Below are 24,517 nucleotides of genomic sequence, written 5' to 3'. Positions count from 1 at the left end.
TTTAGGTGACTTTAAAATGTTTAGCGGATTTATAAAGCATATGCAGGTGTATGTACTTTAGAAAAGAAACAATGACTGTATAAAAACAGAAAAAATAGAAAACTGCATTCAATTTTGAGTCTTTTATTGAGTCGCATAGCTGTCCATACTGTCAACTTTTGTGTGATCTTTCTTATCCTAGTCTAACTTTCATTGGGGAGAAATACTGATAATGATAAAGTCCTAATATTGATAACACTAAATCACAGACACAAACACTGGATACATAAGTTCATAGCACATTTGGATCTGAAGATGGATTGTCGTTCTTTACCTTTTTTTCTTTTTTTTTTTTTTGTTGCACAGTATGACGTAATAGAGATCGTGGAAAGCAACATGGAGCTCACGCACGCACGCACGCACGCACGCACGCACGCACGCACGCACGCACGCACGCACACACACATCTCCAATTGTTGCATTTTAGCAGCAGATGTGAGGTTCACAAATATTTTCATTTCATATTCACATGGTGATTCGACCATATCGAACTGGATGAAGTTGCTGGAACCCTGACAGAGAGCGCTTAAGTGCAAGCACAAGGGACACACGCGAGACAAGACAGCACAAGAAGCAGAAAAAGAGAGCGCTGGTGAGCAGAAGAAGAGTCAAGGAGCAGGGAAGAGTGGAAAAGACATGTTGTTATAACCAGAGGTGTGTGTATCACTTATTTTCCAATCTAATAGTAGGTCCATGTGGGGCCTAAATATTCTAACAATTTTCCAGCTCTTACCACTCAAGTTTTATTCATATTAGGGGAACTAATTTACGGGAACTAATGTACAAAGGATGACGGTGACTTTGAGCTCTCGGGGTTTTTGACTCATACGGCACTTTCGAAGAGATGGTCATTCTTAGATCCTGCAGGGGGCAGCAGTTTGGCCTCGCTCTCTGGGGCGAGGTACTCCAGGTGATGTTTGCCCCAAATAGGGGTGGTCAGGTGCTGCCAGCGCTGCATGATGAAATGAAATGAAAGCAAATGGATTTGATTCAGTTTTCCAAGGCCAGGTTTGACCGGACATCACAAATAACCGAGTTTGGAAGACCAGTTAGGCTTGTCTGTCAGGTGGCCTCGAAAGAGACTTGGATACATAAGTGTTTGATAAAGACATTCATTTGGAATTGTTGCACTCCAGCACTGAGACAAGCAACTTTGTATCACACACGACATTGCTGTCTGAAGCGTAATCCAAATGACTTTTAACAAACAGCAGTATCTATGGTGATGCATTCTTCCTGGTTTTGGACAATTACAAGGAGGAAAAACACAAGAAAACTTGTCCCAACATGCAGTCAAACGTACTGACCTCCCGCAGTGATCCTTTGCTGCGCAGCAGCTTGTAGACAACAGTGAGTGGGATACAAAGCATGGAGGAAAGGGCCAAAGCCCAGCCAAGCATTTCACCCCACCATGGGTATGTATACACAGTGTTGTAGGTTAGGGGCTTGTAGTTAACCACATGGAACAGGAACACTCCCTGGAAGCACATTACAATGTCACCAGCTACCAGTGGGCACACCAAATATGACAATCACTGGCGGAGCTAGGATATTTTCCTAAGAGTGGACAGCAAGAAAAAAAAATACAAACCCCAAAAATTCTTCAGAAAATGCTGATGAAAATTCAGTTCATACCCAAAAGTCAATAATCGGCACCAGGCATGTTCCAGTGGGGGCCAGTGCCTCCGAGACCCCCCCCTAGCTCCGCCACAGAAAACACTATAAAATGATCACTTACCACACAGACAAGGGGTGTAATGTAAGACCAGCACCACTTCATGTAGGGAAGGGGCTGATAGCCGATCATACGGGCCACGTCATCCATGAAACGGTCTGCTCCTAACAAGAGGTTCCAAAGAACATTGTGAAACTCTACTGGCCTTGATATTTAATCAAGACACGCTGTCAACAGAGTTTGTATCTTACCATAGACCCACGCAATCACCACACATTCCCAGAAAGCCTGCCACAGCAGAGTGATGCCACTGGCTGAGTAGTAGTCAAACAACTGGAAGACATACATCCCTCCCTGGCAGGAACAAACAACACGAGCATAGTTAACATTAAACATTTCCAGTTAATATTTTATACGCGACCTAATTTCAGCATTCCGGCTGCTTAGTCATGCTCGAAATGGTTTAATGCGCTCATTGATCTGTGTCGAAAAAACATCCTCAAAACATCTTTGAGAACAAATGACTTCATATTTGTGGGTAAAAATTACCCATATCAGTTTTTATATGACACCTATCTGTACTTTGGTTGCTAAGTATAAATCAATAATCTTGCCAACAGGAACCAAACTGGACTTTGGTACTGATAAGCCTGCCCAGCCTTTTGTCCCATTGAGTACAATTGTCCTAACTGGTTAACAAGGTTGAGTGATGTACCTCTGTGACCATGGACATATCAATGATGAAGCAGATGACGCAGCAGATGGCTGCCACCACCTCTCGCCGCAAGGAGGCAAGGGCCGACTTGGGTGGAAGCATGTCCATGACTCCGGTTATTAGACCCTCTACTCCGACAAACTTGAAAAATAATGTCAAATGACAGCAGGGAAGTAGATGAGAGTCACATTGAAACACAAGTCAGACTGAACTTATGGCTTGGTCATTGTACTGTTTCAACTCAAGTCCAAAACTCATTTGCACGGGTATTATTATCTACAGATCTTGAGGTATCACCTTTGCAAGAGCGTTTTAACTTATCATGAGGGACAACCTCTAAAATAACTTGAATGGGTAACAGCTGTAGTAGCTCGTGTCACATGAGCCATTCTTCACAGACAAGAAACTAGGCAAAGAATAGCCAACGAGAGAGCATGAATGGACAGTGGAATGACTGTGAATAAGACAGAAGATCACTGACAAATGACAATTGATGTAGGCACAGACAGGCACATAACTAACACATTGCACAGAAATGCAAAGCTGAAATTGGACAAGTGGAGCATAAAAATAAGAATGGAAGAGGGTTTTTTTTAATGATAAGACTATCTTACCTGACTGTCCAAGCCAAGTACAAGTAACATGAAAAAGAAGAGTGCTGCCCACAATGGTGCCATGGGCATCAAAGTCACAGCCTTGGGGTAGGCAATAAACGCCAGGCCAGGCCCTACACATAAACAAGCAATTTGGTGTAAAAGGCATTTTGGCGTAGTCTTTTTCAGCATCTTTGGTCTACTTACCGCTCTCAGCTACCTTACTGATGTCCACACCTTGCTCTGCAGCCATGAAACCCAACACGGAGAAGACGACAAAGCCTGCAAAGAAGCTGGTTCCGCTGTTAATGAGTGCCAGCACAAACGCATCCCTGGAAAAAAGTTCATAAAAACACAGCAGACAAACACAAAACATAGGATTACAAGTGGCTTCCTAATATGTTGAAACAGGACAAGCAGGACACAAGGAATATTGGCAAGAGAAAAGCTGGGATGATAAATGGGGGATAAAGAGCAGATAAATATATCTCGACAAGCTGCTGTTGTCCTCATTGTGATCCACAGCAAATATGGCAACAGCCAGTTTGGCTCAAGGTCTGAGGGGAGATAGGGTGAAAGATCTCATGGCTACTTGGTGGATCTAAACATATCCCCTCACAGGATGAATCATGCTTGTACAAATATGGAAACTATGAAATCAGATACTCTCCCTATTTGGAAGTTATCACTCCGAACTGAATTTCTTAATGTACAAGCACTGAGTCAAGACAAATCATCTCTCGCGGGAAAATAATAATATTAATTGATGTTGGTCATTAATAAATTGCAGCAGCTACGAGCCTCACTCATCCAGCAGAAGCATGTCCGAGCATATCTGAGAACACCCGGGGGAATCCTAATGCACACGCGTGATCGAAACAATTGAGCATCGGAGCGACGGGGTTAACAAAGCAGTGCATATCTTCACCACGCCAATTAAAGGTTCTCTCTAACCACACTTACCGTTAAATAAACAATTAAGACATCACTTAACAGCCACGTAAACGTGTTGCACCACACACACACACTATCGGTCAATTAGTCATTAAACTCTCAACCTACTGTTTCAATTTGAGAGCCTGAGAACCTTTGCACATGACACATTCATAATATTTCACTGTAGCCGCACAAAACCCAGACACGGATTTACAGCAGCTAAATTTACAGTAGACTTTTTCCTGAGCTAATCTAAGACTGTTTGAGAAGCAGAGCTAAGCTAATACTGCAAGAGCTGAACTGATCTTTTAGCTACCAATTAAGGTCAAAGCTGAGAAGATGCCAGAGGGCCGGCCATTCACCAGGTTAGAGCTACTGTGTGGTCTGCTTACTACACACGTTCAAAATGCACACTCACTGACTGCTAACCAATGTTGTTCAAAGCTAAGTTACAACAAAGTCACTCGACCATCATCTTGTGATAGCCTCAATGTTAAGATTAAAATTTCCGTATAACTCGTGGCGCTAATGCGCGGCTGGCTAGCTTCAGGCCAAAGTTAGCCTAGTGCTACCAAGCTTATGTTTCTGTCACTTTAATTTGTAGAACATGCAGGGATTTTTGGTTGGGCAGCAAGCTTAGTGCCTCGTGATATAAATGTAAATATGTATAGATACAGTATTTCTATATGGCATACTCAGGTCAAAGGTCACAGAAAGCAAGTGTCGCTGATGTTTGCGATATGTTGAGTTATTTTCAGAGCACCGTGTTACTTACTGGTAACAGTTGTTGTTGAAGCGGTTGTAGCTGCCCAGTGCTGTCAGGGCACCCAGGCCGATGGCATAGGAGAAGAAAATCTGGGTTCCAGCATCAATCCACACCTACCACAAAGGTGTAAAACCAATTTTGAATGGCAGGTTTGGATGTAAAATTCAGAATCATTAAGCAGCCAAATACGGATACGCAGATGTTCATAGAAATACAAGTCTACCTGTGCTTCTCCTAGTTTGGACCAATCTGGTTTCAGGTAGTATATAATCCCATCTAATGCTCCAGGTAGTGTGACACCATGGGCCAAAAGAACAACCAGAACCACGTACGGGAACAGTGCTGTGAAGTACACAATCTAGAGGAAGAAGGAAAATACAGAAGATGAACAGGAGATATGTGTTGGATTTTGGTAGGTAGGTGAAGTTGAACTGAAATACATACTATGTCAGAAGTACTCACATAGTGAAAATTAACAGTAAACATTCAAACTTGTTACATTAAATGAAGTGCATTACAAAATGCATTGACTAGAAACAGGCTAGTGCTTATCAATGTGGTCTGTTTGTTATGGTCAAAAGTAACTGCACCAAAGTATGTTTTTATCACTTTGATTAAGCGATTACCTGCTTTGTAAATACTCAAGTCTTAAGCCCATTAGGTCCTCGGTGTAGATGTGTAATGGGCCCTGTCAAGTTACTTTGAAGAAAAGGTAGCCTGTAAAATGGAAAGCCAGACAATTTGTAAACCACCTGCAATAGCAGGGGTTTTTGGCAGACCTTTTCAAACGTCGAAAAATGCTGCCCCTGCTACCCAGTGACAGTCTAGACTACGTCAGTATGGGAAAAGTCAAGTACTGAGAAAGCTCATTTTTGCCTTGATCTGGGGGAGAGTATGGCCTCTTTCCAAATTGCAAATATGGTGGAACGTTGCTAATCGGCTTACAGCAGGGTAGCTGATTCTCATTCTTATTCTTTTCCCCTTGCCTTGAAATGTGGCTACTGGAGACAAACTAGACTCTCCATATGCTGTAAGCAACTAAGCATAGCGCTGCATGGAACAGCTACAATACAACACTGAAAATGGTTCATTATAGCGCACCATAAAGGATCAGTGTATTTATACAGCAATCCCCCCCACTAAGTCGCGGGTCACGCTTTGCGGTCCCAGTCCATTGTGGATTCATCTCGCATTTTTAAGAAAAATATCGCTTGTATTTCAGTGTTATCCGTTACTCTTCCTCTCATTCGCAATAGATCGTGTGTGTTCAAGTAAAAGTGCTGTCAATGCTATCAAATGTGCATATTTGAATAGAGTATCTCCATATTGCAGGTGTCATTTATTACTGGGGTGGTCCGTATCGTAACCCGCATGATGGAGGGGGGATTACTATACATTTAATGTCTGACTGAAGTATAGTTGAAACGCACATTTAGATGATTAAAAAGCAACCGCATAACAAGTAGAAGAATGCGAGCTCTTACGGGTTTCAGTCTCGACACTGATCCTCTCACTCCACCAAATCTGATTGGGGGTCAAAGGGCGAAATGCCACCATTTTTTGGGGGGGTTTCAGGTAACCACACAATCATAGCCTATAACTTTGGTAGTGGAAAGAGACTGGCTCTAAACACATGATAATTCATCTATGCTTGTAATGAGTGATTTGTAAATCAAGAGGAAACCTACCTTGCCTGTAGATTTGACTCCCTTCCACATGCAGAAGTAAACAATGACCCAGGTGACGAGGAGACACAGCACCATCTGGTAGCTGATGTCGCCAGGTTCATCAATGCCACTGGACAGGCGAAGAACGTTGCGTCTGTGAATGACAACACAAGCGTCATCACATCTGGGCAAATTCAGATCAGTCGTGAAGGCTTGTAAAGCTAGAACGACACACTAAGTACTCTATGGACACATTTTTAAGACACGTGGGTCAATAGGTGATTTCAACATGGAATTGAAATTGTGTCCGCCCTGTCATTGTGGGGTCAAAGAAACCCCCGATGGGACTTTACGAGCAGCATTTCGTCTTCAATCGAGTTTCGACTTCCATTGGGTATTTGAAGAATATACCTTTGTTTTATAATTTTCATCATGTTATGTGTGCAGTTAGACACTATCAAGCTCAACATGTCCACTCTGGTATAGCAAAATATCAATTAATATAAAAACCTTCCACAAATTCAAAATTCATTTTTTTAAAACCGGATTTTTAAACAGCCAGATCGCTGACTGAATTATGTTGCTAATTGAATTAGGTACACTAATAAATGTTAACATTAGCCTACAATGTCCACCCTGCTGATAAGTCAATAAGATTATTGGTGCATTCAATTTACATCGTTGTTTTTTTTTTTTTTTTTAGAAACATTTCATACATATCAGTGCTCTTAAGATTTTCCACGTAAACGTTTATGAGCCTTGCTCTGTGCATTGTAGAATAAAATGATTGCTATAAAGTTGAAAAGCATACCCCGTTTTGGCAAAGACCAATACAAGAAATAAGGCATCTGGCAACATGAGTATCCAATATAATGTAATATATTACTACAATGGGAAGATAAAATATACATACTCCCAGAACTCAATGACAGGGGAGCGCATGCCTTCCATCTCCATGCAGCTGTTGTTAAGGAGTGAAAGGGTCGTGGACACGTCCAGTGGAAGCACAGAGGCGAGAGGCTTGACTGCTGGCGCAGCAGATGATAGCTGAGACAACTGGGCCACACTGTGGTTGTGGCAGGTGCGCCGGAAGTCCTCTGTACAGTTGGGGGTGTTCCAAGTGTGTCCACAGGTGGCCCACGGAAGTGGGTTGGTGAAAGAGTGGAAGAGAAAGTAGAGACCCCACACCAGAATCATGATGTAGTAAGTGTTGCAGAAGAACACAATCACCATCGAGGCCAAGCCCAAACCTGGTCGGGAGAAGATGCAGATCGGGACATGAATGAATGAAGTGACGTCAACTGCGTTCTCTTCCTGTCTGACACTGAGCGGTAACCTTTGAAAAGAGGCGCTATGTTCCAGGCGGAGACCCCTCCCTGTTTCATGAACTGCCCTAAAGAGATTTCTAGGAAGAAGACAGGGATGCCCCCGATGAACACGATCAGCAAGTAGGGGATGAGGAACACACCTGCAACAGAAAACAACACAGTCACGTTGAATCTAGGACCCGGACAAGGTCGGACAGAATAACATTCAATCTCATGTACTTGACTTCCTGCCCAAACCTACTGAACAGCATTTACGGATTCAAGAGAGAGAGTTTAATCGGTGAAATTCCCGCCGATTATGATCATTTTGAAAGTCCTAGTATCGGCTGATATAATAGACCAGGTAATTAAAAATGACTGAAACGTTATACTGCGTCTAGTGAAAAGCAGTGAAAGGTGGGCTTACGTTACAAACAAACAATATCCCTGTCAGAAATACAATTTACTAATTGAGCTTAAGAGTCCTCGTATTGTAATGTCATTCCTGTATGAGAGATATATTAATCACATTTAAGTATAAATCAGATTTCTTACAAAATTAGATACAGGTATTTATTTGAATGCTACAAATTGGTTAATTGTTATGTTAATCAACATTTCTCGCCTGTTACCACCAGAATTGAGATAGTTTGAATGAGACCAAACAATGGTACCTGTTATTTAAAAAATAAAATCAGTTATCCGCTTTAAGTGTTCAATGCTGTCAGTACAAGGGAAAGCAAATACTGATGAGCTAATAAAGCAATATTTCATTCTTATGGACTCCCAAAATGTTACATAAGGTGCACAGATTCATAGAGCAAATGCAAATGTAGGAAAGAGAAAATAACATTTTTTGGTCTCTGAGTCGGCAAACAGATGATGGATAAGTAAATTAGTCCTGATAGAGAAAGCGGGGACTTGTTTTAATTTGATTGGATGGATTTTGCCCGGAGCGAGCTACTTTTCACAGGCGTTATGCGGAAAGCATTCTATGAATATGAAGGATAAAGGAACAAAAACGAAGGCCATGCGGTGATTCAAATTCCAAATGAAAACAATTGCAACTACGTGATGCCACTACAGAGCAAATGAGGTGGTCATGTGACCGACCGCCTGTGACGCAGTGCACGGGCTGGCTTACAGCAAAGGAGGGAAAGATGGATGGAGCACAGAGAAGTGAGGCTGGAAAAAAAAAAAAGTGGGACGATGCCACAGCTGAGATTTGCGGGTGGGAGGATTGGCAAAAAACAAACACATCAATCGGTAGTGAACATCAGGCCGATTGGCACCGAAGCGGGGTTATCGATTGGCAATTTATGTCTCATTCACATGTCATTCTGCGGGAGCAGAGGGCTGCCGCCTTATAAGGCAACATTGGTGAGCGTGACTCAAACAGAAGAGACAGGGGCGGGAGAGTCAGAGACACAGAAGAGAGCACGAGATGAGATGGGAGGCGTGAATGGAATGAGTGGAGGGAAAAAGGCTTTTTGCAGCTATACCCCAAGCTAACCTACTAGCTGAACTTATGGGCAACTGCATCCCAAATAGGCTTAAGTAAATCCTCATTTAATCATAACTGGACCAAACACGACGGGCCGAGCAGCAGCAGCAGCAGCAGCGTCACGATAAATAAATATGGGCATTTATTCCAGTGGTAGTTGGACTCAGCTCTTATCAGAAACTGCTGCTGTCTATCGAGGCTGGTCAAGGACACAAAATGAATTTGTTGACTTGTAAAGGCAAAGGGAGAAATCGCACAAGGCAGGTTATTGTTATTGTGTGTCCGTATGCCACCTTATCAGGCAGGCAGACGGAGAGAGAGAGAGAGAGAGAGAGAGAGAGAGAGAGAGAGAGAGAGAGAGAGAGAGAGAGAGAGAGAGAGAGAGAGAGAGAGAGAGAGAGAGAGAGAGAGAGAGAGAGCACCTTCATAAAGCTGCAACAGTGTCGGGCAGGAGCACAGGGGGTGGACTGTGTCAAACAGGCCATTGTTATCCGATACCAGAAGGTGGGTATCAGTACTGTGGGTCACAAGACACACTCAAACGAGAGGGAGGGAAGGCTGGACTAAGATGCACCCAACCACCCATTGGTCTTAATTTCAACAAAACACATTGCAAAAATATGGACAAGTGGGCGGGTCGGGGGTAAGAGAAGGGCAAAGTCTGAGAAGGTTACTATGGATGAAAATGGAAAGGACGCAGAGAGAGGCGTATGCCATGTGACCGCAGGACATGGTGTACATCTGTTGAGCAACTATAATAAAGTGAATGGTGGAAGAAGAGGCGGAGGGAGGGGGGGGGGGGGGATCTACGTGCTCACAACCACGCAACAATAATTTGTTGGTCTACTTTTGCTTTCATTTATAGCTGTCAGGTGACAACATTTTACAACTGACGTCTTTATCTCTTCAGATTGTAAATAGTCTCATTAATAAAACCTGTAGGCGGCTCGGTGGCGCACTGGGTAGCACGTCCGCCTCACAGTTAGGAGGGTGCGGGTTCGATTCCACCTCCGGCCCTCCCTGTGTGGAGTTTGCATGTTCTCCCCGGGCCCGCGTGGGTTTTCTCCGGGCACTCCGGTTTCCTCCCACATTCCAAAAACATGCTTGGTAGGCCGATTGAAGACTCCAAATTGTCCCTAGGTGTGAGTGTGAGTGCGATTGGTTGTCTGTCTCTGTGTGCCCTGCGATTGGCTGGCAACCAGTTCAGGGTGTCCCCCGCCTACTGCCCGATGACGGCTGGGATAGGCTCCAGCACGCCCGCGACCCCCGTGGGGACTAAGCGGTTCAGAAAATGGATGGATGGATGGATGGATAAAACCTGTCCCTGTGACAACGTGACAATGTGGCATGACCTTGACCTGTTTGCGGGATATGGGACCTTTCTGCCAACAACAGGCATTGGCAGACGTCCATGACACAACTCTTGCTTTAAACTTACAGCAAATATTACATGACCAGCCAAACATTAACATATTACAACGGCATGTCATCATGGGATCATCATACCTCAAATTATCATTGTTATCGATTCACTTCGATGACCTTACATGATCAGTTTACATCTTTTCTCCATAGGTGATAAAAACAAGATCTGTTTGTACAGCAGATATAAAAAGTCGAGACACCCCTGTTTGATTGTGAAGATTTGTGATTTAAAAAATGGGCTAAGATAAATTACTTAAAGTTCTGGTTCTAAATAGCAGGCAGTGTTGGCACAAAAGCTTAAGGCTTCTATAAGAATGCAAAAAAAAAAAAAATGTCAGGAAAAGCCTACTTCAACATCTGAACTTTATTTGGGGTTAAGCAAAGGTTCTTAAAATAGTAACTGGTTATGCTGACTCCCAATTAATGAGGTTGAGAAATGTAATTGGTTAATTCTGAACACAGCCACATCCCAGTTAATTGGGCATGTGCAATTTAGTGCAACCACATTATCTCAGTTAATTTGTATTTCTCTTATCAAATAGATAAAGAAATTGATTCAATTGTACAGGTCACATTAATAGTGGAATTTTTGGGGGAAATTATCTAATAGGGGTATGTAGACTTTTTATTTCAGCTGTACGTGCTATTGGCTATAGAAAACGTATGGCTGGATCTTCTGCTTCATAATCAAGCATGGAAGGTCCATTTTAAACACTTTCATTCTTTTAAACTTTGATTTCTTGTTTAATACTGTAAATGATTCATGACAAAAAAGCCCCAACTTTGCCCCTGTTTGCCAATGCAAACATGTTTTTGTACACATCATACGACAAAGTACATAAGGGCTAGCGGAAACTTACCTCCTCCGTTCTTGTAGCAAAGGTAAGGGAAGCGCCACACGTTGCCCAAGCCGACAGCAAAACCCACGCAGGACATGATGAAGTCCATCTGTCTGGTCCATGTTTCTCTTTCTACCGCTGGAACCACATCAGCCGCAGCAACAGTTCCGTCCTGGATCTGTGGAGGACCACTTCCTCCACCGTCGGCGCGGCCTGGGCCAGCTCCGGGCACCGACACCAGGGGGTGAGCTGATCCCCCACCCTCACCTTCGGATATCTCCCCAGCCTCCAACTGAGGGAGGCTGATTTCACCTGGAAGGGAAAAAACGGGAAGATTGTTAACTTAATAGTCTTCATCCTGAGTAACATGAACCTTATATAGTGATGTAAAGTCTACACACCTTAAAAAACGTCAGTTTTTTTTAGACCATAAGAAAAACACCTATAGGATTTGACGGTGTTCAATATTAATCACATTCCAAAACTCAAATCAATGGGAGTCTGCACGCACCTGCCACCACTGGCAGAGCTAGGAATTTTTCCCTTGAGGGGGCGGGGGGGCATGGAGTTGCCAAGGACATCTCAGGGATTCCGCAAAACAAATCCAAGCCCCCTAATTTCTTTAGAAAACGTTGATAGATATACATCATATGTTCCCTGGGATATGTGGAAAGAAATTAATTATTTGGCCTGGCACCTGGGGGGGTCCAAGTATAATGGGGGGGTTACAGCGCCCCCGCGGCCTCTATCTCGCTCCACCAGTGACTGTCACCATTTAAAATGCCTGCTTTCGGGCAGTTTCTTCCACTTTAAGCGGGATCATACACATGGTGGAGAGAATTATGAACTGTTCCATATATTAGTCAGTGACAGCACAAAACGCCCAAGCTTCTGTCCGAAACAAAAATAGGAAAGGCTTACCAGAACACCTGATACGCAACCACATTATCTCTTCTTTTTACTTCCCTTCTTAAAAAGGCTTTTTTTCCATTGAGTTGTACAGGTTGTATTTTTTTTATTCATGGTATTTGAACAAGGGTATGTAGACTTTCTTTTTTATAAGCACTGCAAGCCGACGGAAGGAGAGAGAGATTGTGCGTTATTCGACGATTACTTATAACATGCCTTCAGGCTTCAAGAAATGCTCAGCATCCTATCTTCATCATGCCAGCCCGACAAATTGTTGTTTCTGCTCATATTGCAGTTGTGTTGACATCACTAAGTGAACCCTCCCCCGACATTCATTGTGCCTGTCTGCGTCTCAGTCAGGATGATTGGTGTGCTGCAGCACCGAGCATCTAAGAAACTGACCACACTCTATGTCAGCACCTCGGGCTTCTCTGCACGTCGTAACCGAGCTCGCTTTTTCGGTATTTTGGATGCATCACATGGGAGTGTTTACAAGAAACAAAAGCTAAGGCGTACAATTGCACGAGTATTAGAGCAGCCGACTCTTGTGAGGCAGCTCAATCCAGATCAGAGCAGTTTGGGGTGTGTGTGATCAGAAGAGCAATCAAGTAGGCAAGGTAAAGGAATGGCTGTGGCTTCGACTGCCTTGAAAGGAATAAACAGATGATCAAATCTGTGAGAGTGATACAATAGAAATGATACTTAGATTAAGATGGCAATCATGCTAAATGGATATTTTGTTTGGAGCTCATTCCATTCATTTTCAACCTTATCCTATTCAGGGTCACTGGTGAGTTGAAGCTTTTTTTAGCTGAGCAGTCAATCAGGGCACAAGCATTACTTATGGACAATTGACAGTCTTCATTCAACCTGACATGCATGTTTTTGGAGTGTAGGAAAAAGATGGATTATGTGGAGAACACCCACGCAAGCGTATGCAAAACAGAAAGGCCTGAACCTAAATTTAAACCAAGAACTTTTCATTTCACAGCCATAACCCAATCAAATTGGAATATGTTTGAGTGACAAAGTTTGAAAAGGTTTGGATCTGGACTGCGTGTCAACGTCACCAAACCAAATTCCAGGAGGCTGTATTTGAGATTTCCTTTGAACTGATCTAAAATTTTGGGCTGTGCCGATAAATGTTGAGCGCTGTCGTGAACATCAAATGCTGGTGCTGAGGATGCACTTTGCACAATGTTAAAGCTGTCACTCGATCCTAGAATATATGATAACAATGATGCAACATACTCACCTCGATTACTTTCTTCCAATTCTGCTGACATATTGTTGAACTGTTCCAGAAAAAATGGATATGGAATTTAAATTGGGGAGGGGGGACGAGAGCTGGCTGCTGGTTTTTTAGACCAGGGAGGGTAAACGTGCCAAGATAGGCAGATATGTTTAGCACCCTCTTTGATTTGATCAGTTTATTTCACCTTTGAAATATAAAAAAAATACAATTAAGAATATTAAGAAGTCAGGTTTTTTCACACGTTTGAACGCTTCAGCACAGCCAAGAGATGATTTTTTTTTAAAATGTCAGCAAGCGCCGCGGGACGCAGGAGACTCAGAAGCAGTCGACGAAGCACTTGAAGGTAAGCCTGAAGAATCTCATGGAGGACAGTTAGACGAAAAAAAGCCGGCGCTTTAGAGTGAAAGGGTGCGTTTTAAAAGGAAAAAAAATCTTTTCCAACGAGTTGTTCCAAAAGACGATTCAGGAGTCCGTGGTGAACCTTCTGGTGATGCCGCGGTGCAGAATGAGAGAACAAGTGACGTTCCAGACATTGTCGTCACCCCTCCACCCCCTCCCGCACTGCTGAGACGTGATTGGCTGATGAGAGAGCGCACGTACACTGCATCATCATCATCATCATCATCATCATCAGAACCGCCACGGTAAAATGACAGTCCCGTGGATGGATGGCACCGCATACGTCACTGCAAGTGCACGCAAATTAAGCAGGCTTTCAAACTGCATCTTCATGGCGGCTGCCATGTTGCGACGCATCAAGCTGCAGGTGCAAAACCGCGCTGCCCACCTCCAGCTAGACATTTTACTTTTACCGCATCACACTCATATAACACGACATTTCATTGAGGACTCGTTGCCGGGACTTGCATAAATCTAAGATTGACGGAATGCTGCCTTAATTTGGTGGCAGGTTTAATATTGCGAACCGACGTCCTGCTGACCAACCATCCATTACAGTCGCTGCAGCGTTTAATGGTCTTTCTCACGCAGCGCCTGCCAACAAGCTCGTGTGCTAGAACTGGCACCTGGTGGACAACGTGCATATGACCGGATTCGCTTGTAAGACAATTCAGCACGCACTTTAGTTCAAATCGAGAGACGTGAGGCAGTGCAACTCTTTCTACCAATTGGCCCCAAAAGGTCATAAATAAATAAGTGATGAGTACAGATTAACTAGTAGTTGTCGATGACGACGAGTCAAGTGTTTTAGATGAGTCCCCAATGGTTCCAAAAGGTATCACCCCTCCTACCTACATTCCATACAAGACTCACTGCTGAGACTTAGATAGCTCTAAGATTGATGGACTACTGCCTTGATTCAGTGTCTTAACAGCAGGTTTAATAATGTGCACCAACGTCCTGCTGACCACCAACCATTCATTACAACACGGCTGTCAAACTCCGGTCCTCGAGGGCCTCTATCCTGCATGTTTTAGCTGCTTCCCTCCTCCAACACCCAATTCAAATGATTGTGGGATCGTTATCAGACGCCTGCGGCACTTGTTGATGAGCTGATCATTGGAATCGAGTGTGTTGGAGAAGTATCTAAACATGCATTCTGCAGGTCTGGAGTTCGATACCAGTGTATTACAGTCACTGCAGCATTCAATGATCCTTGACAAGTTTTCACAAGCAGCAGCAGCAGCTGACATCTAGTGGACAAAGTGTATAAATGCGGGGCTCGTGTAAAAAATAAGGCCAATATTGAGTAGTAATAAACATTTTCACTTTCATTTCATCAAACAAGAGACAGTGGCAGTGCAACATCAATAAATAAGTCCAAAAACGAGTCAATAAATAAATCTCAAATAAATATCATAAAATGATACATTAAATGTGCTAAACATATATTATTCTTGATGAACTGACAAGCTGATGAGCTTTTTTTTGTTTTAAATACACACATGTGCTCACTAAATGTACCGGTAAATGTGGTAAACCCTTCAGGAGCTTAAAATAAATAACATTTCATAAATATAATTGTTAAATATTCTAGAGCGATTTCTTCAGAAGCAACAGATACCTGCTTAAGTGATCACAAAAAAACTTGCTCCCTTAATTCCCTTCATTTCTTTGTTAAATATGTGACATGTAAGGCGTGATAATTTTTAAATATGCCTTAAATAAAACTATTGTACATAAAAGCATCAGCTCACCAGAACTCTATAATAATAGTAATTCACCCTTACAAAACTGATGGGATGATGCAAAAACAAACTGTGCAACTCGGCGTGATCTTCCTTTAAATGTAGTGATGGAAAAATTTGCTTCATGAAACAGTTTGTTGAAATAAAAGTGGTTCAAGAAATGGCGAGCCAGTATGCTGTCAGACCAATGTTGTGCCATTTTGAGGAGTCAAAATATACAACTGGTTCATGAAGCAAATTTGAAGCTTCATTTTCCCATCACTATTTAAATGTATACAATACTGAGGTCAACATGTCAAGGGGTGTACAACACGGGTCAGTAAGAGGAGCTCAGCTAGAGATCTTGGTGGAGGTCAAAGTGCGAAATTGGTTTTGAATGTTCTGTCATGCCTGACTTAGCTCGATGATTTTCAGCAACTAGTCTTTGGTAACGTGCCTGCTGCTGGTAGTCTGGGTCCACGTTTACCCAGCTGTTGGCAACCCACTTCAGGCCACGCTTCACCGGGCAGTCTCCGTGCAACGAATACTCATCCAGCTCACCCATCCAACCTGAGGAAGGCAAAAGACAATATTTATTTTAAAAAATTATCTGAAGAATGATTTCCAATTTACAAAGTGCCTTCTATTCTTACCTTGCCCATCGGAGAGATGGTTGTACAAGAGGAGTGCAGTCCCAGCAGTGGGTTTGATTCTCAGGTTCCCACGACTACATGTCTTGCGGGTGTCTGTTAAATCAACTCCATCTTGGACCAGTGCCTGGAACACAAAAACAACTCAGAGTAAACATTTGTGTGTGGTTGTCGTACCACACTAATCATTTATTGGCTATGGATTCCTGTCATAAATTGCATATGATCAAAAATCACGTCATGATCAAGCTGTTTTCATTTTCTAGTGCCGGAAATGTAGTCCGGTGGAACCTTGACCAATTTGTGCTCGTCAAAGCAGGTTTCCACTCAATATTATAAGCCACCATCATCCTGTATTGAGGAAAAAAAATCCCACCAGTTCATCGTAGGTACGGTTGTCGGCCACGGGAAACGTGGTCTCACCACCCTCCTCGACAGAGCTGAGGTAGATCAACACAGTAAGATACCTGCGACAAAGTAACAAATGCACCTTTTTTTTCCAACGTACATCACAGTGAATATGTTACTAAAAGAATATGATGGAACAAACACCAACCTGCAGGAGACCTGTGGGAGCATAGACGTGTTACCCGCCAGTCGCGTGTGCGAGCAGGCGGTCTCCGCATGGGGAGGGCTACTGTCGTGATGAGCATCGCTGAAGTCTCCGAGCTCAAACCGAAACACTTGCAATAGCTCACTCATGTCAACCAACATGGCCGGCAGACGTGTCAGGCTGATCACTCTGAGTAAATGTCAGAATGAATATTTTAGTAAATGAGGTCCAAGATCAAGTGCGTACAAGTTAGGATACCTGCTTCTCAGTGTCTGCAGCACGTGATGGGATCCCGGGCCTTGATAAAGCACTGTGTGTTTGCTTCTCTGCTTGAACTGACTCCGGAGCTTTCTACTTTGCTCTTGTATCGGGCCTTGGGACACATCGTAAACACGCTTGAACTCTTCAAGGTTGAGCGCCCCTATCAAGGGACACATGCAGTGCATTAGTAAACAAACACTTTTTATTCATTATTATTATGTAGTATTTTACTCATCACAATCATCCAACATCACAAATGCAATGAGGTAGCAGATGCACAAACCTGTTGAGCAGTCTTCTAGTACAGTGAGTATCTGACGCAAGTTGTCCGGGCTCAGCCAAGTCCCATCTCGAGAACGTGAGTGGCTCACAATCTGGACAAGATGTTAGTTTACTATAGTTTGCTTCAGAAATCTTTTTGCAGCTCAACAGCTTTCTCCTCCATATTCCCATGAAATACAAATGGCAATAGTTTTCAATGGTCACCTCCTGCTTCTGCAGAAGCCTATCCTGGTTGAGGTCCAACAGACTGAAGACCTCCTCGGTGCTCAAAGATAGCAGTGGGTGGTCTGACCCTCCGTGCCCCCAGTTGGCCGCTGTCATCTGGCTTTCCATCAGACCCTTGAGCTGAGCCAGCTGCACCACCACACGGCACTCCTCCTCTGACAGGAAACCCGGGATCTCTGAGCAACGATCATGAAATAATCAACCTTAGAATGCAGTGGCGTGGGCCTCAAATAATGTTGGAATTAAGGTCATCTGGTGGTGGGCATTTATATTAACGTGATTGTAGTTTGCCATATTGCACAATAGTACTGCATCCTAGTGGCAGCTAATATTTTGGTTACCCCATTTAGTTACACAGAAGACTAAAAATCCCAACTAGTACAGTCGAATAATTTGATGATATATTTTTTTGTGACTTTCCATTGGAACTTATAGTATTTTAACAAATAATTCAATACAATGGTTGATTGAGGTCAAATCTTACATACACACAATTGTGAATGCAGGAAGGCATGGAATTACATTTGACTGGGCACAAGCCTGGCGACTTTAAAATCATGGGCTAATCCTAAAGCCATCACAAAGCACATACCAAATAATAGAGGTTTCAAGCTGAGCGTCTTCATCTTGTGTGTTCTGTCCGACACAAGGGACACCGGCTGAACGTGTCCTACCTAAATCGCATCGTGATGAACAAGGGGAAGTCAAATACACACTTTTTCAGTCACATTACACACAATAAATGTTTGATCTCGCGAAGGTGTTGTTGGAAGTAAAATCTGCAAGAATTCAAAGTTCAGCAGTGAAGTTGGATCTACAGCAAAGTCTTTCGAGAGTGTTTCCATACACTTCACCTACCCTGATCCCTTCAATTCGAGGAAGTCTGAAACTTTGCTCCTCCTCACGGGGCTCGCTTGAAGGAGGCGCGGTGTGAGGAGGACTTTCCCCTTCGCCGACAGATGGCAAGGACTGTCGGTCAAAATCCCCGGGGCCGTTATTATAGTGCACATATAGCAAAAGGGCGATAACATTCAGGATGTAGACGTGAAAGAAGACCATGACCACGACGAAGTAAGCCCGAGAGCAGATGCTGCTCCTCTGGACGGGCATGCTAGTGGGACGTAACGAGCGCCTGTTGGATGACGAGGATGCAATGCCGCTGACACAGGAGTCCTCGTCATGCTGTAGATTTTCCGGAATGGTTTCCATGTCCTCTTCTATCAAGAGACTTTTACGCATTAAGATAAATACTGATGCGCGTAATTTGGGGCTGTCTGATTACGAGCCGCCGGATGTTTAGCTACGCTTAGCTGCTTGTTGTCTGTCTGTTTCAATGAAAAACGACGCTTCCGCCACTATTGCTTTGCCCAAATTATTTATGCTGTTCAGTGCAAAAATGCAGATGTGAAAGCGCTTACTATCTCGCGCTGTTAAATATGTCATCGTTAACTAAATCTTGTAGCCCTCGTTACTTCGCTTGCTGCCCCTGACAACCTGCATAATAACAGGACGAACATGCCGAAGACTTCCGGTCAGAAGAAACATTTATAGCGTCCTCTATCGGTTAACACTATTAGTGCCATTTTTTTTTCTGTACGCTTTTCGTGATCCAGTCATCATTATATAATTCTATTTTACATTAGTAGGAAGCGTGTTTGTATGGTGTCCATATTTAGCTGTTATACTCTTAGAAAGTAGACACGCGTGAACAGTTAGCGGAAGCGCATAATTTACGCTCATGGGGGCTTGGAATGTTCTAATCCTTTGTCATAAAAATGAACCATGTGGAACAAAGTGCAAATTGTTTCTCTAAATTGTGTTCCTACTCTAATTAAGGTGGTAATATGTAAACAACTTTCATCCCCCCCCCCCACACACACACACGCAAACAGCGCACTTGGATGTTTTATGTGTGTACATTTTCATTGAAAATTGATTGTATTTTGGTTTATGACAGGACAACGAAAAAACATTCATAAAGACAATCAAATAGGTCAGATGAGTGTAGAAAGTGCGATATGAAAACAGTGCCTAAGGAACGTTAAATTCTATGGAGGTGAACACTGGCAGCATCCGTCCTAAAAACATCCAAACAAATCATGCGAGTGACCTGCTAATGAAAAGTCACGACAACAATTGCAGCTTTACAATCAAACCATGCGATGGCGACAAAAGACAACATTTTCTTGTAGTATCATTAAAGCGTTGCTTAACTGTAGTAATTCTGTCTAGTTATTTCCTGCATTTGCGGCGCCCCCTAGAGGCAACGATTATACATTTTATTTGTCTTGACAGTGGCCCCCTTATATTAGCAGTTTGGATAGAACCTATTTGCGGATATTCCAATCACACCAGCCCCAGTATTACTTATTCATATTTTTGCGGAAGGATGGATCGGTTCTCGTTTTTCGCAGCACACGCTCATTGAAAGTTTATCCTAATTTTTACCAATTAAATTTCATCTTAGGTAGAGTTTTGCTATGCGCATGTCATTCTAAAGGGTTCAGTCTTCTCAAAAACATGACAGAAAATAATTACAATGACGCATTAATATATAACATGGAAAATGGAAGATGGAATTATGCAGCTCAACGTCAAATTCAACTTGACGGTTATAGGTCACAATGTTTGCCCCTAGTTTTGATACCGCTAACAAAGTGATGAATAATATGGTTTCATTTGCATGTATCTGCATGCATTATTTCAGAGATTTTGTTTGAGGTGCATATTAAAATAAGACTGGGACTCGGATCCTGGGTAATTTCCCATATGACACCCACACGCCCTGCCCCCTGGAATGAATTTATTTGAACCCCCCGTCTCTCCTTCAACAAATGAGGGTTGAGGTGGGGGTGACACAAGAACGCGCGCGTCCGTGCGTGCGTGCGCGCGCACTCTGTGGTGTTTTCCGGATGACGCGACCAGCCGTCCCCCATAGAGAGATGGACACGCACACACAACACACACAACTGCAACAGTAGCGGCAGCAGCGATATGGCTGATCATCACCAACCGGGACGGCTCAGCTCGTGAGCCCATGTCAGGAGCAATCATGCGTCACAGCCGGCAGCTTTTGAATCCTCTCAGGCGGTGGGACGCAGCATAGAGAAATCGGGCAAATAGTCTTTTACCGACGGCCCATGGGCTGCGTGCTGCGTTTTGCTGTAGTTGCAGGACTTGTCGCAGTGGATCCAGCTGAGCGTGCTCCTGCGTGGATTACCATACACGAGGGGAACAATAGTCTCCCACAGCAGAAGCACGACCAGGTCAGTTGCCGGCATATTTGAGTTTCTCTTCATTCTCCCATTCATTGTTTTGAAACCGCTAACGACAGAGCAACTCGAACGTGAATACCTGAACGTATCACCTGTCATTACAGGTAGATGTTTTTAGTGCATAATAGCGCACCTATGTGGCACTCTAGTTCGAAACCTCTCTGTACTTGAGTGTTATTACGTATGCCCACGTTTCAGAGCCCAGTGATAACGACTTTGAGATGTTGTGCCGCATTTAAACTACATTCGGAAAAACTTTGCAGCCAGCCGGGACTGCGGAACTTTCACTATGCCCTGTTCGGTTCACCTTCTTCCGGACACTCGCGTCAGGAAAGCACGGGGAGATAGAGGAACTAGCAGGAAGCACAGGGCCCGGAATGTGGACGAGGAATCTCTTGTCATGCCTGGTCAGTCGTGAGCCAACAGCACATTGAGTCCCACGGAATGAATGCGCTTTGCCAGCCGCGGTCATGTTGACTTTCACGGGATGTTGTCGTGATTCGTGACAGTGATGTTCAGATCCATACGAGTAAAAGGCGGTCGAATGCAGCATAGTTTCACTTTCGGTCGCCTGTCTCTCTGCTTGATTAATTATTTAGATAAATCTCAATGTGTGGTGCTTTAGTGAATACATTGCCCTTTACGCCAGTGCTGCAGGACCGAACATGTTAGTGCAGTGCAGGTTTATGGGGCAGCTTAACTTGCTTTTAATTGAACTGGATACTGAATAGCCCTGCATGCTTGTTTTGCTTTATGATCAGTAGGAATTGCTTTTGGTGTCCTTATCTAAATCACCTTGTCAATGAAAATGGAGCAGAATATACTGGAACCCATAATAAGTGGCCTAAAATAACAGGACAATGGCGTATTTGCACAACCCACACATTGTGTCCTTTTTTCAATAGAGGATAAACAGTGGCTCGCCGCAGAGTAAACATATTATTGTTTGATTTTTCAATCATATGTTTTTAGGTGGGTGTTGTCCAACTTAATGTGTCAACTCTGTTATAATTGAAATTTCAAATCACATGAACACCTTTCAGAAATTCAAAATGTATTCCTTAAACAGTACACAAAATGCACCATGTTCAAGGTAACATTAGCTCAAAATGTCATCAAGCTCACAGGTCTGTTTGCAGTTAGTTTAGAAAAACAGGTTAAGACTTTATGTGTTGGTCCATATAACATGACATCCAAATAATGAAACAAATATTTTCTTAAAATAATAGCCCACATGATATTTGGACATACTATTTGCCTTAAACATCTCCTCGGGATGCTGTCCACCTCTGCTAAAATCAGCTATATCATAAACAAGTCATTTAATTATAATTTCGAATAAATATACAATCAATATTGAGTGCAGTTTTTTATATTTTCTAAAAAAAACAAAAAGACAGGCTATTACTTTATGAACGTGACGATATGTGAGCACACCTAATTTTAGACAGAGACGTTACAATACAGCAAAGGTCATTTTGTAAAACAGCAATTTAAAGCTTTGTGACATGATAGGAAAGCACATCATGTCCAGTATTTCTTGTAATTTCATCATAATGCTTCTAAACCCACACGATCTTTGAAAATGTGGCAAAGACAGAAATTTAATTTTAATTTTTGCCATGGCTTTAATTGGTTTGTTTTTCAAACCGTCTTAATACACTGCCTGAAAACTCCATCAAAAAATCATATCGCCTTTAAACTACATCTGAATTTTTTAAAATACAGGATATGTGTTATATGACTTAGAATGCAGTAAAATTGATATGGTGTGTCAGAGTCAGTGTTTGGACATTAGTCATGCATCCTTGGTCTGCTATGACAAGCCCTTTTTGTGGGTGCTATTGAGGAGGCATTCCATTATGTCTGATTCTATGTCCATGCGTGCACACATGCAGAGCAATTCATGTTTCTAAAGTAGCGAGGCGCAGGGAAAAATGATATCTGAGTAAAACTTGTATTATGATGATTACCAAATGTGCAGCTAGGACAGTTCATTTTTCCTCATTAGCAGGACCAGTTGGCTGTGGAATGCCAAACTGGCAAGGATCCTGCTTTGCAACATTCATCTATGCATAGCGAGAAGGGTCATGTGGTTGGTGATGTGGCGAGACTTTTTTTTTTTCTCTCTTTCTTCACTTCAGAGAGAAACTGTGGTTTCAGTATGGACCTGTAACCCAGCAACCCAAATGTTGCGCGTCCTGAATAAATCAGGCTGTGCTCATCCCCAGCCCTCCTCGGGCGTGTGCTACTTCACCGAACCTCTGTCCTACCTTTCCCATGCAAGCACATGTTCAGTCACACACGCATGCTCAAGGCGATAAACAGAGACAGCTAAACAATTCATAGCATGGTTTTGGATGATTTCGTTTCACTTTTGGGTTCATTCGCCTACAAACCTTCGCTCTCCTGTTTTATTGTCCATTTGTGCCGCACAATTATGTATTCCACAACAATGCACCGTGTACCTCACAATCAGTGTTTAAAACTCTGTATGTTCGTTTAAGACTCCGTCATCTGGAGTGGCCATCCGGGCCTACCAACCCCCCTCGTCCATTTAGTGGGAGTTACAGCAGAGTGGTTTTCCGGGCGTCTGGTGTTTCTGGTCTGTACTGTACATGCTGCAGCCTGAAGCCACATGTGTCCCCCCCCCCCCCCCCACCCCACCCCACACCGGTGCTGCTCTATTCACTGACTCTATCCATCCAATTGACTTTATTTATACAAACGATAATTCTTTTTGACAGATCTGCAAAATGGTGTGGTGCAGTATTTCATGTATAGTTAATGAAAAGTAAGCATACTGTACTTCTTTATTAAGTCATTTCATGCATTGTAAATTATGTCTTCCATTTTTTAAAAGATATTATATGTCCTTCAGAAGAGACACTTAATCTTACTGTCAGCTGTAATAATGTAGTAATACTCAGGTGAGAATTGTTTTTGGTGAACCGCAGTGTAATTGGATTCCCGCTCCTATTTACTGCATGCTAATTCCACCACATTAAAGATGAAGACTGACGGTGAATAATCACATCATTATTTTTTTTTTACCAGCTGCTTTGCTAAGATGTAATGACAATTTGGTGATGATGGCATGCTTGCATGAGGTGAACCTAATCTCCTTGTCTGAGCAGTATTTCTGAAAAAACATGCAAATGAGGGGGGAGGGTTGATACTTGGGTGATATGAAATAATGTTATGACCTTTTGCTCTTTTGTGACCCTCTCTAGAGCGTATATACAAGGTTCCAAATATACACAACTGGGCTAAGAGCAATTGTGAGCCGAGCGCATCTTCTTGTAGAAATCAGCAGTTGTCATGATTGCGACTCACAGGGTTTGGATTCCCTCACAGCTGAGTGTCTCTAATAGGCCTGAGAGCCTGAAAGAATGAATAGCTTTTGTTCCATCCTCCGAGGTTGAACACAAAGAGAAAGCCAATGTTTTCTTGTACGTGCGTGTTCCCTTGCGTGTGTGTGTCTGCGTGTGTGTGCATGTTAGCTGGCAGGCACT

The 24,517-nt window shown here is 43.0% G+C and overlaps 3 protein-coding genes across 7 annotated transcripts in view; 1 reads left to right on the top strand and 2 right to left on the bottom strand.

Annotated features, from left to right (window-relative positions):
• Nucleotides 1-107: 107 nt before the first annotated feature.
• LOC125989267 (sodium- and chloride-dependent creatine transporter 1) lies at nt 108-14,150 on the bottom strand. The gene is made up of 14 exons (XM_049755433.2): nt 13,631-14,150; nt 11,488-11,778; nt 7,728-7,859; nt 7,305-7,641; nt 6,413-6,545; nt 4,948-5,082; nt 4,734-4,837; nt 3,230-3,354; nt 3,044-3,156; nt 2,430-2,570; nt 1,966-2,068; nt 1,778-1,878; nt 1,347-1,517; nt 108-991 (listed from the first exon to the last, which is right to left on the bottom strand). Exons 1-14 carry the CDS (start codon nt 13,659-13,661, stop codon nt 863-865), a joined length of 2,046 nt encoding a protein of 681 aa, XP_049611390.1. The 5' UTR covers nt 13,662-14,150; the 3' UTR covers nt 108-862.
• A 1,184-nt stretch (nt 14,151-15,334) lies between these two features.
• Nucleotides 15,335-19,263, bottom strand: LOC125989272 (transmembrane prolyl 4-hydroxylase). The gene is made up of 9 exons (XM_049755451.2): nt 18,586-19,263; nt 18,320-18,401; nt 17,707-17,903; nt 17,504-17,594; nt 17,218-17,380; nt 16,963-17,148; nt 16,783-16,873; nt 16,410-16,533; nt 15,335-16,326 (listed from the first exon to the last, which is right to left on the bottom strand). Exons 1-9 carry the CDS (start codon nt 18,964-18,966, stop codon nt 16,112-16,114), a joined length of 1,530 nt encoding a protein of 509 aa, XP_049611408.1. The 5' UTR covers nt 18,967-19,263; the 3' UTR covers nt 15,335-16,111.
• Nucleotides 19,264-20,574: 1,311 nt separating this feature from the next.
• Nucleotides 20,575-24,517, top strand: part of LOC125989271 (cyclin-dependent kinase 17) — a 29,258-nt gene continuing 25,315 nt past the window's right edge. Inside the window, exon 1 of one of the 5 annotated variants that reach the window (XM_049755442.2) lies at nt 20,575-20,993. The gene's annotated coding sequence lies outside the window, so the exon portion shown is untranslated. Of the gene's footprint in view, nt 20,994-21,078; nt 21,410-24,517 lie in introns of those variants that run through there. The other 4 variants (XM_049755445.2, XM_049755447.2, XM_049755448.2 and 1 more) reach the window with 4 other exon arrangements.

Source organism: Syngnathus scovelli, chromosome 2, assembly GCF_024217435.2.
Source record: "Syngnathus scovelli strain Florida chromosome 2, RoL_Ssco_1.2, whole genome shotgun sequence".
NCBI classification, from domain to species: domain Eukaryota; kingdom Metazoa; phylum Chordata; class Actinopteri; order Syngnathiformes; family Syngnathidae; genus Syngnathus; species Syngnathus scovelli.
Note: the sequence above shows the minus strand (reverse complement) of the source record. Positions and strands in the feature narration are given on the sequence as shown.

What these genes read in the sequence shown, in the direction of transcription:
- LOC125989272 (XM_049755451.2), bottom strand. Translation starts at nt 18,966, where the DNA reads ATGCGTAAAAGTCTCTTGATAGAAGAGGACATGGAAACCATTCCGGAA. An exon ending in ACTAGAAGACTGCTCAACAG is followed by an intron (nt 17,381 to 17,503) that starts GTTTGTGCATCT and finishes GTCCCTTGATAG; the next exon opens with GGGCGCTCAACCTTGAAGAG. An exon ending in ACCGTACCTACGATGAACTG is followed by an intron (nt 16,534 to 16,782) that starts GTGGGATTTTTT and finishes TTTGTGTTCCAG; the next exon opens with GCACTGGTCCAAGATGGAGT.
- LOC125989267 (XM_049755433.2), bottom strand. Translation starts at nt 13,661, where the DNA reads ATGTCAGCAGAATTGGAAGAAAGTAATCGAG. An exon ending in CCTGTCATTGAGTTCTGGGA is followed by an intron (nt 6,546 to 7,304) that starts GTATGTATATTT and finishes TGTCATTCACAG; the next exon opens with ACGCAACGTTCTTCGCCTGT. An exon ending in ATATGTCCATGGTCACAGAG is followed by an intron (nt 2,069 to 2,429) that starts GTACATCACTCA and finishes TGTTCCTGCCAG; the next exon opens with GGAGGGATGTATGTCTTCCA.